We start from the raw sequence: 17,825 nt of genomic DNA, 5'->3' as shown, positions 1-17,825 counted from the left end.
CTCATTGTTTCAGGCATTTTATTTTTCTTGTTCTAACACTGGGCTTTCACAAGTGTAAAAAAGGTTCACAAATACAAAAGATTCCGAATAGCTTTGTGGTATTTAAAAAGATCTATGAAAACAAATCAAGTTGGGAAATATTATCTCTATTTCTTTGGGTAATATTATCTCTATTTCTTGCACTATGGCTGTAAACTGGAAAAAAACAATCCAAGTGTGATTATGCTAAAGTTCTCACGTTTCTCAGGAAATCTGTCCTGCACACCCACACTGCAGATCCTGTATATAACTCTTGCTATTGCCTCTCCTCTGCCTCCTCCAAAGTTCAACAGTGATATCTTCATTTTCACAGCCAGTCCTGGATATTCTGTTTGGACAAAGGAGTCCAACAGCTTCTGAAGCAAGCAAAGGTAGATTTGGATTTTCATTGATTTTCCAGTGTTTAAAAAAACAAACAACAAAGCTAAGAAGGTAGTAGTGATTTTTCTTATTTGCACTAATCTTTCTTCCAATGAGCTTTTAAGTCCTCAAACATTATAGATGAATTATATCTGAAGAGCTTGTAATTTTTTTCAAAGCATGTAAAAAAGATTTTCTTAAAAAGACAGTTTTCCTACCTCAAGTGAAATTGCTAGAGGAACTGAAACCCAAGTTTACTTTCCTATCTAATAAACAGCCGTGACCTTCCATGGCTTCCACTCAGCAACGCTAGGTATGGCTGACATATTAAGCAATCATGACAAAGCCCCCTTCACATAACAGATAACAGTATGCTGCCAGAAAAGCTGAATGTGAAGTTGTTCAGAAACCACTTCATAGCTTTGTTTTCTTCTTCCTTTGCTTAATGAGAAATAAATTATCGCTGCTGTCCTCTTCCGTGCATCTCCCTCTCTTTGGCTTGCTGTGCTTGCTCTCTCTGAGAACCTTCTCTTCTCTCAGTCTGTGGTGATGGGACCTGGATAGCTTTTGGGTTGCAGCACTGCTAGAGGAGTGGGGTTTTGAGCCCCTAGGGAAGTCTTCGTCTACGTCGCCATGCCGGTGAGTCCACCTATGCCTCTCACCTTCTCTTTTCCTAGTCATTTCTTTGTGGGTTTTTTTATGTTTTTGAGGCCACTTGCTGCTTTTCTTTGAGGAATAGCTTTTTCTCACACTGTGATGGCCCCCCTTATCTGTCTCTTCTACATATGGTCTTCTGAACTGCCCCGGAAAATCTCCATTTTTCTGGATTTCTGGAAGATATAAAAGTATTTTGCTTCTCAGAAATAACTTAGCAGACAGAAGAGGCAGACATTTAAAAATGTGACCAATACGGCACTCTAAAGAGCCCTTACAATTCTATTGTTAAAATGGGAAAAGATCCCCAAACCCATGTTACTTATTCTACTCAACAAACTTTTATAATGTTAAACACTGAAGACTAGCGCAGCAGGCATGGTCACTATCTTGTCCTGTGAAAGAAGTCACGTCTAACCAGTGCAAGTTCCTCCACTGATGAAGGATAAGGTGAAGGGAGATAAAGATGACCTCATGTGACCCTACTCATGGAGGACAAGCCTGGCCATCCCACTGTGAGTGGGTGCACACTGCCAAGACATTATCCATCCAGAGAAGCGGCTGCTGGGCGGGGGTGGGGGGGTGGGTGTGTGATCTGTGCACACACCGTAGAGGTTTCCGTGCCAGATGATGCTGCATCTTGTGAGGACTGGATGCATTTATTATGAGCATCAGATGGATGTGCTTTTGACAGCAGAGAGTGGTAGCTGAGGCTAAAGTGAGCTGCGAAAACTCCAGAACCTTGGACCATTACACAGAGGTCAGTAAAAACCTTTGGCCTAAAAGTTTAAGATAAAAGAAGAAGTTCCAAGGATCACAGTGAGCCTCAAAGTGGGTATGCACCAGAGTGGTCAAAACTAACTAAAAAGAAAAAAAAAAGTTCTTTATAAAATTATATAAAATTTATAAATGCTCACCGTAGAAAACATAAAAAAATAAACCCATAAATTATAAAGAAAATATGACAGAGTGTAGTAATACACCCTTTAATTCAGAGCTGCTAGTACTATGTTTTTCTTGGTAATCTTTCTAGTTTAGTAACCTAGACAATCTCTTAATATGCTGTGATTTCTCTATGCAAATGAGAAGTAATATCATTTTGAAAGGGTCTGAACTCAAGAGAATCTAAAGCCACAAAGAAAAAAAGCTAAAAATGCTCAGTGTTGGACAAGAATTCAGAGACCAGCTTGAAAAACACAATTGTTTATCACCAGACAGCAAGGCAACCTGGGAACACATCCTGACTATAGCAACAAAGAACAGAGGCAGAGAAAACAGATTTAAACAAGATTTACAAATGTGAATATTATTGTAGGCTAATTATGTGTAGTTGTTCATGACTGCATGTGGGTCTGGCTGAAGTCACAGACAGTTGTGAGCCACCAAGTGGGTGCAGGGACTTCAACTCAGGTCCTCTGGAGGAGCAGCCATGCTCTTAACCACTGAGGCAAAGGAAACACAGAGGTGGCTGTGGGTCTAGAACCTGCTGCAATGGTAAACTGCAACACCAGCCTTTGTGTGGGAGGCCCAGGAGTCACCAGAAACTCTTCTGTTCCATGAAAAATATTAGACATACAAAGGGAAAATAATTATTTGTCAAGTAGAAACATTTCAACGAATCTTAAACTCTCTGCATAGAAAGATAAAAATATTCTTAAGAATTTTCTGAAATGCTCTGAGAAAAATATTGTGAACAGATTACAAAATAGGATTTTTGATGTAGAAGTCTGAAGTAGAAGTAGTTACAAACTAGAGCCTCCTATAGTTTGTGACAGCAGAGAGTGGTAGTTGAGGCTAAAGTGAGATGTGAACTTATCATTATAAAATAATAAATATTATAAAATAAATGATAAAGATAATATAAAAAGCTTCTTTTAGTTTTTATAATTACTAAAAATGTTTTCTGTGCTAAACAACGACTTCCAAAATAGGCAAAGACAGTATATAAAAAAGAATAAATTTGGGAGCTAGTGCAAAAGTGGTCTAACCAGAGTTTGGTGACAAACCTTTCACTTTCCGTTTTATTCTCCGATCTCTCTGCTGGATCTCGTGTTTGTCGTCATAGTAGTAGATGAACGGAGATGTTGGAAACGTCTGGCTAAACATTCTTCTTTCTGTACATTCCTACAGTTGTATTTGAAAGAATGCATCACAAGGCTGCACTGCTCAACAAACTCTTCCATGAGCTTTGGCTGTGCTGGTCAGCGCTGTTGATTAGTTCCGACCCCTAGCACCACCTGACCAACCGCTCTCCCATGCTGCTGTGCTGTCCCTTGGGGCCTGGATCTCTTCCCTTCTTGACTAAGTAATCTTTTACGTTTTTGTACTTCCTAAGCTCCTTCCCCAGTTTGAGTTAATAGCACTGAAAGATGGGTGCCAACTCCATTTGCCTTGTCCTTTGCTGGAGTTCACTGGCATTATGTGGATTAACTGTCCTTTCTTGTCTTTTCCTCCAGTAGCCTTCCCATCAGACTGTCCTTCCTTTTCCTCCTAGCCTAGCCTCAAGCTGTGGCTCTAAACTGTTGGCTCTGTTCATTCTCTGGACACACTTGCCAGCTTATTTTACCATTCACTAGTTACTAGGGCAGTGAATCTTTTTCTTTAACTAACAATTTCTTATGGGTGTATATCGTATCCCGAGCATATTCTCTGCTCCCTTCTGCCGCGTTCCCCTATCCTCCTGCTCTTCCCCTCTACGGCTTCTCATCAGTCCCCTTTGTCTCTGGGCTAAGGGGTCTTTTGTGAGGTGGGTGGTGGACCTGGGTAATTTTGAGAAGCCTCTTTTCTTTGCTCCCTCAACCACGCTGAGATCGTCCTCTGCCTGCTCTCCCTTGTCTACTGCCCAGTCTCTGTCTCTCAGCTTTAACTATTCTGTCTATTAGGTGACAGCAGGAGACGTGAACACCTTTTTCAGAGAGGCTTTCCTTTGGGGCCTTCTCCTCTGCCTTCTACCATCTTGCCTGAAGTTTATTTGCAAATGTTAGCATTTCTTAGCTAAGTAGCTAAGAAAGTCAGAATGCCTTAAACCCACATGGAATTTTACCGACTCACCATAAAATCAATAAAAGTATCAACTTACAGTTACATCAAAGTAATCTTGATACACTCAGTCAGTACCCATGCAAAAAGAGACTGTTTAAATTCTCCCAGCCCCTCACCTTTTCACATCCTCCTGGAATAGCCTTTTTCTCAGGGCCTACTGCTGCCCTTGCCTCTCTAGCTAGAATGCCTAGCATTAGGGAAGGGTAATATGAAGTGAGGGCTAAATCTGAGACTGATAGCGAGGGGAGCTTGGACATCTTTTACCACTGGGGTGGCCTCCTATTTGGATACTGTTCTATCTAGACGGTCTGTAACTACACAGAGCCACATCATATCACAAATGTTTTCCAAAGCTACATGTAAATTATATTTTGATTATCCACATCACTGGTCTCCTCTATTAAAACAGATAATTGATAGCTGGCTATATAATTTATGCTCCTTTCTGGATTAGCCACACCAATGATCTTCTTCATTAGTGTTGGATAATCTAGAGTTCCTTCAACTATGGCTGCCAAATTTGTTTTACTGTAAAATGAAATTTGTCTAAGTCTAGATTTCAGGGATAAATTCCAAATGCTCTTGATATTCCCATCTACATTAAAGGCAGTGACTAGTAAGCAGGAAGCATCCAATTGTAACTGTTTTTCTTTAATCGATCAAACATAAATGCTAACTAAAAGCACACTCTTTTGCTTTAAAGAGATAAGCAAGCATATATATTAAACACCTGTGTGATGTGCACGGCAGTGGATGGAGAATATGAGTCTGTTTCCTAAGAGTTGTTGGCAACAGTTGGTGTGCACAGGGCAATAGAAGACCGAGAGATAGTAATTTCCTAAAAGAATCTTCTCTAGTTAGGTTTTCAACCTGAATTCTACAGAGGTGAAGTCCAGTATACTGTCAGATCTTGCTACCTATCGGTGGGTTTGATCACATTAGAAGCAGCATCTGAATGTCAGTGCTGTACAACTTTTGTGCTTTGGAGATTAATCACCACTGAGCGCCTGAACTTCACCCCAGCTTCATCTTCTACCCGTTACCCACCCTAGTTCCTGCTGACAAACATGGAAGATAAACTCAATTGTTCACAGGCTCTGCCTAGCACTTTTCTTCTCCCAGCCCTTCTGTCTCTCTGAATTTGTGGTACTCTCTGGTTTTGTTTTTGATTTGGTTTTTCAAGATAGGTTTTCTCAATAGCTATGGAGCCAGGCCTGGAACTCACTCTGTAGACCAGACTGGCCTCAAATTCACAGAGATGTGCCTGCCTCTGCATACCCCCCCCCCCCCAGTGCTGGGCTTAAAAGGCGTGCGCCACCACTGCCAGGGCCTTGCATTTGCGGTACTTTCAATGAATGTCTGGACTAGAGAGGAGGCAGAGTTGGAGGTAAGAGGTAGTCTGCAATACTGCCCACTCTCCCACCTGTCTCTCTACCCCTACTCTGAGGAGTCCTGGGCCTCTGTAGGCCTTCTTCCTGACATGGGAGCTGGCTGATGTTACCTTGGTTTCTAGGCTGGAAGGAGCTTTGTGGGGGAATGGGAATCCCCATGCACAAAGATTTCTACTTCCTGTGCCACTGTTTCTCCTCTTTGACCTTACAGTTTCACAATGTTGGGGTACAAAGCCTATTCCTACTGAGTCTTAGCTCCAGGACGAGCTGCTGCTGTTTCATGTTTAATGAGGCTAGAGACGCCACCTTACAGTGGGGAGCTTCTTCTGCTCTCACACCTCTAGCAACCTGGACTTTTCAGTTTGGACAGCACAGTATTGACAGGAGGCAATTGAGGCACCTGGGGAAGAGGTTGCACGGCAACGACTTAAGTGAATGTGTTATCAGGGAAAGCTCAAGAACTAAACTGAAAACCCAATAAACAGTCTGTAACAGTCAATACAAGACGACAGGGAAAACTTTCTGTGCTGCAGCTGACTTTGTCGGACTGACTTTATGAGCTAAGTTTGTTTTTAGTTTATTTATTTTTAAAAAAGATTTATTTATTATGTAGACTTGTAGGCCAGAAGAGGGCACAAGATCTCACTACAGATGGTGTGAGTCACCATGTGGTTGCTGGGAATTGAACTCAGGATCTCTGCTCTTAACCTCTCAGCCATCTCTCCAGCCCCTAGTATATTTAAAAGAACTACAGAAATACGCTTTGACACTTAATCTTGGTAGAAATTGGATGGGTGTAAATTAGTTGAAAAGACGTCAAGTCTCACCACTGAAGGTTAGCTTATAAACAAGTAAGTGTTAGGCATTTTATTCATTTTGAGCTCATTTTTCAGCAACTACTCTCTGACAACAAAATGCCTTATGTCCAATGTCATTCAAACTTACATGTCCATAATGGCCTTCTTGTGCACAGTTGTAGCAATACACTAATGCTGACTGTCCAGAAGGGGTCTTTGGTCTTCTAGGTGGTCCAGGTTTGGTCTGCAACATAAATAATTGTGAGAGTTTAATACATGTTAGTGGAAAATCCAAAACCTCAACCTTTCTAAAAGAGTTCTTAGGTAAGAGAAGCCTTAGAAATTCTTCTTTTTAGTTTAGTGTGTGGTGGCAGCTGGCTCATACTGGAGCCTAGGAAACAACAACATGGAAGGGGCAGACAGAGGCTCATCAACAGGACAGAGATGGGAGGGTTCAAGGCTTAGGAGACAAAGGAGGACAGAAGCCTGGGCTTTAAAGAAGTTTCAAGAAAGGTCTGACCTATACTGCCTAACACAACAGAAGCCTAGCAACATCAGGACACACACCACCATCACAAGTGCAACCAACTCACAAGAGTCTTCCTGGGGGAATCGGGAGGGCAGAGCGGGGTGAGGAGTGAAGGGGAGTGCAGAGAAAAAGTGAGTTCTATAAGGAATTTATTAAATTCTACATGTATTTTATGCATTTTCAGTATGCACATTGTATTTCATAATAAGAAATGTTAAGAAACTGAATCTAAATTGAAGGGAGAGTGTATGTATGTTACTATTTTGAGAAGCATGAGCAGGAAAGAACAGGATAAAAGGGGATAAAAGGGGAAGTGTTTAGGAGGAAGAATTAGTTGTTGGTCTTTTAAATGGGAACAGTGTGTTCAAAGAGTGCTAGTCTGCCTACTATCATTTTACCTAATACTACAATCAGGTGGCTTGGGGTGCAGGGTAGGGAAGAGAGGAGCTTTTGATATAGAAAAATAGTGTACAGGTGATAAAAATCCTTAAGAACGTTACTTTAGCTCTTATGTCTTAAAATGGAAAGCGGGTTGCTAGTTACTCTTTCTGGGGCTGTGACCAAGCAGCTGACAGATAAGGGAGGAAAGCTGTTTGTTGTTCAGGCTCAGAGAGACTGTAGTCCATCACTGTAAGGGAGGGTGTGGGGGGCAGCTCACAGCACAGTAGACAGGAAGCCAGACACACACCCCTTCCAAACATTTCTCCAAACATGCTCTCCCTTCTACAGCCCCACTACCTCCCAGTCTATTCCACCTGTGACTCTACAATGGGTCAGAGCTAAAAAGCTACCTTCACACACCCAGGTGTGACTTACTAAGTTCCTAATTGCTATTAATCCAATCAAACTAATAAGTCATCATCAAATTTGAGGAAAACAAAAATCTCAGTCTTTGCTACTGAAAAGGGCCGTGGTACATAAAATGGAATTTACGACTTCAGCTATTATCAGCTAGGATATATGAAAAACACAACTATTCTATAAAAAACTAATAGATTTTAACAGGGATATACATAGGTAGGCAAGTGTCACTGCAGTGGTTCAGACTTTTCTTTTAGGTAGTAGAGCACCAGGAAGTTAGTAAATTATTACATAGAATATTTTTCCTAATCTCAAAAAAGGTTGTTTTGATATGAAATTAATCTGTAGCTAATGAGCATAGAGAAAGAAAACAAAACCCAAAGAAATATGGTAACTTTTTAAAGGAAGAAGTTGTTAAAAAGCTATTCATGGTTTGGGCATGGTGGCACACACCTGTAATCCCAGTACTCAGGAGGTAGAGGCAGGAAGATCAGGAGTTCAAGGCCAGCTTCAGTTACACAGCAAGCTCCAGGCTAGACGATGCCAATCTCAGAAAACCAGGAAGAAAAAGAGAAAAGTTAGTGATGTGTATGACCCAAGATGAAGCCTATGAAATACATCGGACTCAGCAGTCAGGAAATTGTAGGTCACTGAAAACTGCTGAAAGCAATTTCCTTTGAGTGGACGGGCAGACGTGAGCCGGCAATGGGTTTATCCCAAGCACAAAACAGCGAAAGAAATCTGACTGGGAATGGAAGGGGCAGGGAGCAAGTAGACTAGAACCCAAGTCCGAGGATGACTCCACCAGTGAGGCTGGCAGAGTCCTGAGCGCATGGCCAGTGTTCACTAGAAACAGTAACTGCAGAACCCATGCCCTAAGATCTGGTATCTGAGAGGTGGGCAACACAAAACTGACTGCTTACATTCCCGCGAGGGAAGACAGACAAACCAAACCACTCCAGCCCCACTCTACCCCTTCAGCCCTCACAGACAGACATATGTTTGCACAAACAAAATATCCAGCAGTGTAAGTAATATGGACCAAGACAGTGAACGAGTCACTGCTGACGGCTTAGACTGATTTGCTGGCAGGAACCCTAATATGGGAAAAATCAGGCATCTTAATGTGCCGACTGACTGATTATTCTTTGCCAAGTTCCAAGACAAGGGACAAGCCTGCCATCTTAGAAGATTTAAAGAATAGCCGTATATTGAAGCAGAGCGAGTGAAAGAGTGAGGAGGGTCATCTAAACCCAAAGGGGAAATGTTCTATCTGTGTCTTAAGTGGCCTGGACAGCCAGCAAAGGACTGGAAACTAATGGTAGACAGGTACTCAGCAACCAGTTGGCAACTTAGCAGGGTTCGTATTTGATGATAAATGGAGCAATCAACCTCCAGAACAGTAAACGCTATAAAAGTGGCTCTTGTTTATGTAGACATATAGCAATCCTACCACTAAAATAGATGGGCTTTACAGGCGTATCCATTTCTAGCTCCACCTGGATAACCTAGGGATGATTAGTAGAGCCTTATAATTGGCCTCGAGGCTGCTATCTCTGGAGCCTATTTTCAATACAAGGTGGTTTTTCTGGCTTGTGACTCGGAACATGACCACTTCTCAATCTAAACTCCTGTAACAATGTCTCTTCTCACTCAGTAAAAGATCAAGAGTCTTACAGTGGGTCACATTTTTCCCTCCCTGTAACCTTGCTGCATGCTTGGTATGTCTCATCACCTCACTGGCCTCTTCAGTGTTCTCTGAACCCTCTACACAAACATCCTTCCATCGAGTTTAGCACCACTGTTCCACACCTGAATAGCTGCTCTCCAGATACAAGATAAGGCCGCCAGGTGATGCTCCCTATATCCCTGCCCTTTGAAAAACAAAACAAAAATTATCCCCCTCAAAATATGTCACATCTGATAAACTAAATAGTTTATTTGTCTATCCACCAGGCAGGGAAAAAGTTACCCACTGTTGGATCCACCTCCTGGGACAGGGCCAGTCGATGGTTAGAATTCAGGACACACGGCAAATGATGGGCTAATGTTTCGGTACCACACAGGTATGGTACGTAACTCACAGAAAAAGCTTATGAATTTTAGATATTATTAATAAAAAATAGAGACTTTGGGAAACTATTAATTTTTTTATATCTCTAAGGGCAAACCTATAAAATTATATCATAAGTTAAAAAGCTTGAATAATTAATCATACGGTTTCCTGTTGTTTCTCCTACTTCATGTTGACAATACGGTACATACTTGGAAAACCAGGGGGAAATCAGTGATGCAGAGAGAAGAGGAACTCAGTCTTCTAGTACCAGAGGTGAAGAGATGTTTAAGCCAAGATTTTATTTATTTATTTATTTATTTATTATGTATACAATATTCTGTCTGTGTGTATGCCTGCAGGCCAGAAGAGGGCACCAGACCTCATTACAGATGGTTGTGAGCCACCATGTCGTTGCTGGGAATTGAACTCAGGACCTTTGGAAGAACAGGCAATGCTCTTTACCACTGAGTCATCTCTCCAGCCCCCTTAAGTCAAGATTTGAAAGCATGTTTCATATTGACAAGTGCTATTTTATTTAGGGAATAATATCAAATATAGCCTCAATGTTCATCTATGCCTTTGGATGGAGCACAAACATTTGATGTTCATTCAACTGAATAATGTCACTAGCTAAAAATTTCCATTATTACTAATAAAAATAGCAGTAATATATTGTTATGAAATTCTACACTGTTTCACAATAATTAATTAGTAAATGACTTGACAAACACTATCTACATGCTCTCATTTTAATAACTAGCATGTACTAGGACTTAATAGGAATGAAATCAGCCTAGATCTTACCTAATTAGAGCACACTTCTGTACTAGAATACAGTAGTGAAAACTCAATAATGACGTTCACTGGGCAAGTCTTTATACTAAGATTAAATAAAAATCTTTAAACTATTTCAAGTGTTGGAAATATAAAAAATTTTGACCCAATATTTATGCCTTAGAACATGTTGCCTACCCCCTCCACTCCACAGGGTTTTACTCTTTAGCCATGGTTGTTTGAAACTATGTAGACCAGGCTAGCCTCAGATGCCCAGAGATCTACCTGCCTCTGCGGTCTGAGTGCTGGGGTTAAAGGTATGTACCACTGCTTCTAGAGTATTTCTTTATTTTAAATTAACACTAAAGTCTGATTTAAAGCCAAGTGTGTCAGCAGCTCTAGATCTGGGGTTGTCATTTGGGCCTGCCCTACTGACAAAGGGTTATGTGAGGGAGAACACAGCTTTGTTAAGACTGTCTGAAAGTCAGAATGGATCTCAAGACTGCCCCATGGATACTAAATGAACTATTTATGAAAGCAGGCTTCTTTTTTTTTTTTTTTGGTTACAGACATTTAAATAATTTGTAGGGTGATATCTTGGAGATTACTTTACTATCAATATATAGAAGTAATAACCTGGTAGATAGCACTACCTATGAAAGGTCCATCCCATCTGCTATTCTTGCTGAGAGCTTTTCATGCACCAGTGAACTCAGTAAATATCAGAAGATAAAGCATAAGCCTACCACGCCATGGATTTACTCCTAATGTCTCCTCAAAGTGCAGCCTGATGCAACGATTACAAATGATTTTCTTCTAATGTCACTTTACATAACCCTTTTTTCTGCATGAATAGTTAGTGCGGAATGAATGAATGAATGCCATTAAAACAGTTAATCATTATCTGGGACACTGGCCTTACTCCCTTCGCCACCAAGAATCTCCATGACAAAGGCCAAGAGATCAAAATGCTAGAGCTGCCTCAGTGTCCTATTTCTAACAGTAATTTTTTATGCAAATGAGCCTGCTGGGCATCTCCCTCTGTGACCTTGGGCTGCCCTTATCTAAACTGACTTTGATCCAATGAGGGCTTACATCTAGTGGAAGCTCATTATTATACAGGATATGCAATCAATTTTACTAATTAAAGAGAATTTTCTACTCTTGTGACTGAAAAATAGATTTATTTTATAATCATACATATGCTCAAAGACAAGACCATATGTTTTTATTTATCAAGACAGTTTTCATGTGAACATATTTTAAAATGCATACTAAATGGCTGCGGTAAATATATGCAAAACCAAATACAACACTGAGAAAAGTAGAGATTGGTTCAATCTTTCTGAATATGTTCCATTTGCATGTATATCTCTTAAGTTGATATAATTTTCATATTTGAGAACAACCATTCATTCCAACTATTTACAAATAATTTTATTCTTTCAACAAACTATTATTACAGCCCTTGCCTTAATACTGATATTTTAAAAACCTAATCCACAAAATTAAATTCTCAATAAGATGCTATCCCAAACCAAAGGGACACTCTTATTCAAAGTCCATTATCTGGAATCTATTTGACATTTGAGCAGAAAAAGTTTGAATAAATTTAAATACTTGTTTCCTGGTAGCATTCTGACTTTTATTACCTGCCCAGTAATGAGGAGAGGGCCCTTCTTAGTGTTTTATTTAGCTTACAGTGAGTAGGCAGGGAAGAACAATCTTTAGAACAAGGAAGAGTATCACTGTCATCATCTAGGGCAGAGAAGAAAGGAAGGCAAAACTTTAAAAGTTGGGCAAGCCCTTTTTTTTGTTTGTGGAGAGTAGGGTTGAATTTGTGATGAAGCCACAGCTTCATGTACTGTCAGTGTGCAGGCTAACACTTTTTGCTGTTGATGTCTCTGGAGGTGGGTCCTCCACCTGTGACCTCAACTCCAGGCCTGTGCCCTTCATGATTTGGACAAGGCTTTCTCTTGGTCCATGTTCCGGCAAATATTTACACTATTACTTTCTTTGAGGATACGGGGAGAATTATTTGCTCCAAGCTATTATGTTTCTTTTATGAAGGTTTTAATTTTTTTCTTAATGAAAATAATAGCTATTGCATCATAGGAGACATTACTATTAATTTTTCTATACCCTTAAAAAGTGTTGAAAGTACTATATATAGTAAAACACATATATTTTTTGTGTATTAAAACCATGTCATATACCCAACAGACTCCCAATTCATCGGGTAATTCCTTAATTAGGCAGATTTTTCAAACATGTATTATGGACACAACAGACCGGAACGTCTCCTTTGGAGCATTTTCTAGTCTATCGGGTGATTACATCATTAAGCCACACATGCTACGTAGAAAAATCCTTATGAAAATTCATGAAAAAATGTACAGCACATCATTAGCATGCAGCAGGCATGTATGCTTTTGATAGTTTTCTGCTTAAGAAGAAACCTACATGAAGTAATTAGTCGAGGTCAGGACAGTATGAGACTGGTACCAGACTCTGGCAAAAAAGAAAATTACAAAAAACTCATACCTCTCATGGTTTATCTGAGAGTAATTTACTTTATATTGGAAAATAGATTCTTGAACAATGTTCATCTGAATTACAGCAAAGTAAGAGTGTTGCTTTATTGATTTGATATTTCCAATATACATCTAACTTCCTTCCTACAGCTTGTGTGGACAGCCTCAAGTTGTACAAACTCATGGGTGAAAAGGATGCAGTGACCAATGGGAAAAGCCAGTTGTTACTCAAGGCCTTGCACTAGCAAATGCTTATGTATTTAAGCCTTCATTTTATGTAATCAAGAGTTTAAGATATTACATGGGTGTATTGTTTCTCAGTAAATAAAAACTGTTCAAGTAAAGTGAATATGTATAATATTGGCATAAATTTTAGTGGTGGAGTTTCATATACATACCATTAGGAAAGCAATAGATTTTACCTAAAAGTTTTGTAAGAAGAAACTACTAAACTGACTGCTTTTCAATCCTTCTGTAAATGATGCATTTCCCACTAAAAAACCCCAACAAAAACCAAACCAAACAAAAAGCTGAGTACTTGGAGAACAATGAGCATATGCAAGACAGTAAGGAGCCCAGCAGCACTCCCTGAGTGCCCCCAATCTTCCTGGCTTAAAAAGCATCCCAATTTTCTCTGAAGGTAGTGGCGTTTATTCACTGGGCCATGGCTAATTTTACATGGAATGCAAAAATGTTAGTTTAAGTTTAATTTACCACCCTATTTAAATATTTCCAATGTAGCTAGCTCTCCAACTGCAGAGCTATCCCTCTGTCTATTTTAATTTTAAAGTAAGTTAGCATAGGGCTTCCTTCTTAATCCCCAGAGACTACCTACATAGTGACACAGACACACACATTTATGACGGCAACATAAATGCTCTTCTGAAGTAATGTGCAACATTAAGTGAAAATCGTTTCCTGGAAAGATATTATAGGTATCTATATTTTATTTGCCATCTTAAACATATCTGGGTCTTTATGGCCTTATTTTAAAAATGTATTTCCTTTTTATATTTCCTGGTGCAAATGGACTGCATAAATAAGCAATGTGCTATGAGGCTTCAGACCAGCCGATAAAACCTTTCAATTTTCATGCCAGCTTCTTCTTTTGTAATTCAAATCTGCCTGGAAACTGGCAGCTCTGAAAACTGAAACAAGCACTGCCACAAATACCTTGTAATGCTATCGACCTTGTCTGCCCATGCAGTGAGAAAGGGGGTGCGGATGTGTCTGCAGCCATCCAGATAACACAACTCATTTTTTTTGGGGGGGGGCACGAGGTGGGGATAACAGAAGCCAGCCCCAGACTGCACCAAAAGCAGTCATTACCAGGCAAGCTAGAGAATAAGTCTCTTCAAAATACACAGTGCATTTAAAACCATATATGAGGCTGAGCCACTGCTGCCATTACCAATTTTAATTTAGCTCCTTCAGTTTGCCAGTCAGATAAACTCTTTAGTGCAGTTTTTTAATCTATTTGCCACATTTATGTTTAAGATTATAGTAATATGGATAGGAGAAGGAATCACTTTTAGGGGAAATAAAGAAATAGATCCGCTTATCGGCACCCATCAGAAAGTTCATTAATCAGCTGGGCTTTGTGCCCTCTAAATTGAAAGGTTAAATAATCCTCTCAGGAATATTTTTCAGCCCCTCCGCCAATTGTCCGGAGAGGAGCTGCCATTCATAGCACACGGGATCAGTGACAGGGTATCTTACCACTGTTTGGACCCCAAACAATGACGGACAAATGGCCTGGTTTACAAAGAAACCTTTTAGTACACAGATGGAAAGGACCACAAGCTTTGATGTAGGGGAGGGTTGAGGAGGGTTGGGAAGGGACAGAAAAGAATACACACATGTATGAATCAGATATTGTATCGCCAGCTTTACTGTAGTAGAGTGTAAGTCATGTTAAATATCTATTTTTCAACCATATGAAATGCTTACATAAACCTCCACTGATAATTATAGATTAGAACCATAGCTCTATTGCATTTATTAGTTAATACATGGGGACCCAAACAAATTCCAAGCTTTTGATTTTGACTGTAAATCCATATGACTTCCCCCCCAAGCCTGCTTATTCTATTGAATCCCGTTGGCTATCAGTAACACACAGAAAATTTCACCACTTCAAGGACCTGCTCAAGGTAGTCTTGTTTTATTTTTAAGCTACATTTTAAAAATTTAAATTTTCTTTCATATGTGTGAGTATTTTGTCTGCACTTATGTCTGAATACTACTTGTATGCCTGATGCCCACAGAAGCCAGAAGAGGGTGTTGGGTTCCTGGAACTGAGCCACCATGTGGGTGCTGGGAAACAAACCCAGGTCCTCTGGACCACTGAGTCATCTCCCCAGCTTTGGTCTTCTGTTTTTATGTTGCATCCTGTCTTAAAATAAGGAACATGGACTAGGAGTGCCCTTTGGAGGGCAGATACCACACACGTCAAGAAAGTGCCTAATTTGGCATTGTATTTTTTTCTGAACCCACACACAGCTGGGAGACTGGGAGACTGCAGAGCTCAGGCAGCTCTCATATTTTGTGATGTTCTCTGACAATGTTAAACCCTGGTAGATTATCTTATGAAAAGGACCCCTCTCTTCCTTGTATAAGACACTATCATTGCTGTGAGCTGTATGCTCTCCTATTATTCTCACTATAAAGATGTATATACTTTGCTTACAGTAATGAGTCATAGGACATTGAAGTTATGCTAAAAATGATGCACACAGTAGCTTAATCCATGCATCTCAAAGTGATATCATCACTCCTCTTCCCCCTCTCCCTTTCTTCTGTTTTCTTTAATGCTGGGGATGAAACCCAGCGCTAAACATGCACTGCATTTTTATGTATGATACGGACTTTACATGGTCATTTTTATAGGAAAGGAAGTAACTTAAATCTTTTGTGATAAAATCTTAAATGTTTTTATGCTGGTTTTTAGGTAAATCAAATTAAGAAAACAATTTGTTTACTGTACTTAATTAAGAGTTACTCACCTAAACTGGGCGTGGTGGCGCACGCCTGTAATCTCAGCACTCATGAGGCTGAGGCAGGAGGATCTCGAGTTCCAGGCCAGCTTGGTATATAGCGATTCCAGGCCAGCCTGGGCTACATAGGAAGACCCTGTCTTGGGAAAAAAGAAAAAAAAAGAAGTTACTCACCTACATTTTTTTGAAACAAGTAAGACAAGTATAAATAATAAGAAAAGGAGAACGGCTTGTAAGTACTGTAACTCCAGTAACTGTAAGAAGGAAACATTGTTAGGAGACCAAGAAGAAGCTGTTACACTCTGCTCACCTTGAGCAGAGACCCTACAGCAATCTGAGTCTGGGCTACCCCAGACCCATCTCTAGGTGAGGTGCTGTGCGGAGCTTACCTGGTTTACATGCTATGAGCAGAGCTGTGAAGTCCGGCAGACACCTCACTGTGTGCAGACTCACACAGTCCTGAAGCCAAGAGCTGAGGCTCTTCTGCATCAGACATTTTAACAACAACCTCTGTATACACTACATGATAGAATCAAACTTGAACCAGAGTACAGCCCTAAGTCAGCATTCTTTTCCTTATCTTGTGGTACAGAACATTAACTCATTGATATGCCCGCCCTTCGGTCCAAATTTCATAGCATATTTTTCAAAACATGTATAGTACAACTGTGAGACAAAGGAGTTGTCAGAGATCTAAGACATACAAAAACAGAGACTTTTATTTTATAAACAAAGTTAACACACAGCCCCAAACTTAGTTCTCCTAGTTGCAAGTATCTGTATAGAAGCATATTCATAGAAAGTAGGTATTTAGCTGGGAATGACAGTTCATGCCTGTAATCCTTGATCTTTGGAGGCTGAAGTAAAAGAATCAATCAGTAGTTCAAGGCCAGTCCAGGCTAGCCCCATAAAAGAAAACAAACAAAAACCTCAAGTGGGTATTTATAAGAGATTACAAATTAGAAAAATGCTCTTATAATACATCTAGTAGATAGTTATAATTATGTGTGTGCACATGTACATGCATAATAGAAATAATGTACACACACACTTAAAAAAATAAAGAAAGCTGGGCATAGTTTAGGAGGCTAAGGCAGAAGGAACTGCCTGTCTCAAAATCTGGTGGCCTTACCAGTAACTGAAGTATGTGTTTGTATGTATGGATTATTTCCACAAATACAGATTTCTGAATTCTCATATTAAATAATTCTTGTTTCTGAAAAAGGATCCATTCATATATTGATAAACTGGTTAAGGTGAAGGTACAACTTAATCTTATGTACATGCATGCATGTGTGTATGTATGTATATATGTAAGTATACTTGGATTATATACATACATGCATATAAATATATGTCTTCAAGCTTTAATTGTTCAATGCCATATGACTTTGTAGCTTTTTTCTTCATATAAATTACTGACATTACTTAAAGGCCAATCCTCAAATATCTGGAAGAAATACTTACAAATGTACAAATTCACATATAATTCCCTTGACTTTCCAATACATGAGGGAGTTAAGTGACCACTGAACTTAAAGCTTCAAGTCAGATCAATCCGAGTAGAAATTCATAAATCTTTAGTCACTTGAAAGAGTACTCTGAAACCTCACAGTCCTCTTGTTTATTACAGGAGCCTGTGTGGTGACAAGGCACTGCTCGCGGAGAGCTCAAGGCGTACTTTCCGTCGTCAAAGGACTGACCTGCAAGACTATGCTGATCCTAATTGTACTTAATAACGGAAGGAACACTTTCTGTTACTTCCATTTTGTTTGTATGTATACCTTATTTACATTTATTGTTGCCCTGAAATACCCAGAGAAGCACACAAGAGTCAGTTACTTGATAATAT

The 17,825-nt window shown here is 39.8% G+C and overlaps 1 protein-coding gene across 4 annotated transcripts in view; it reads right to left on the bottom strand.

Moving 5' to 3' along the window:
* The window catches only part of Zcchc7 (zinc finger CCHC-type containing 7), a 173,171-nt gene continuing 155,346 nt past the window's right edge, over nucleotides 1–17,825 (bottom strand). For all 4 annotated transcript variants that reach the window (XM_013351847.1, XM_013351849.2, XM_005362117.3 and 1 more), the window contains 3 exons: nucleotides 6,432–6,527; nucleotides 3,060–3,177; nucleotides 1–1,229 (listed from right to left, as the gene is read on the bottom strand). In XM_013351847.1, the coding sequence (XP_013207301.1) occupies nucleotides 814–1,229; nucleotides 3,060–3,177; nucleotides 6,432–6,527 (630 nt within the window). In that variant the 3' untranslated portion in view covers nucleotides 1–813. The remainder of the gene's footprint in view (nucleotides 1,230–3,059; nucleotides 3,178–6,431; nucleotides 6,528–17,825) is intronic.

Source organism: Microtus ochrogaster, linkage group LG5, assembly GCF_000317375.1.
Source record: "Microtus ochrogaster isolate Prairie Vole_2 linkage group LG5, MicOch1.0, whole genome shotgun sequence".
Lineage (NCBI taxonomy): Eukaryota > Metazoa > Chordata > Mammalia > Rodentia > Cricetidae > Microtus > Microtus ochrogaster.
This window is presented reverse-complemented; position numbering and strand designations above follow the sequence as displayed.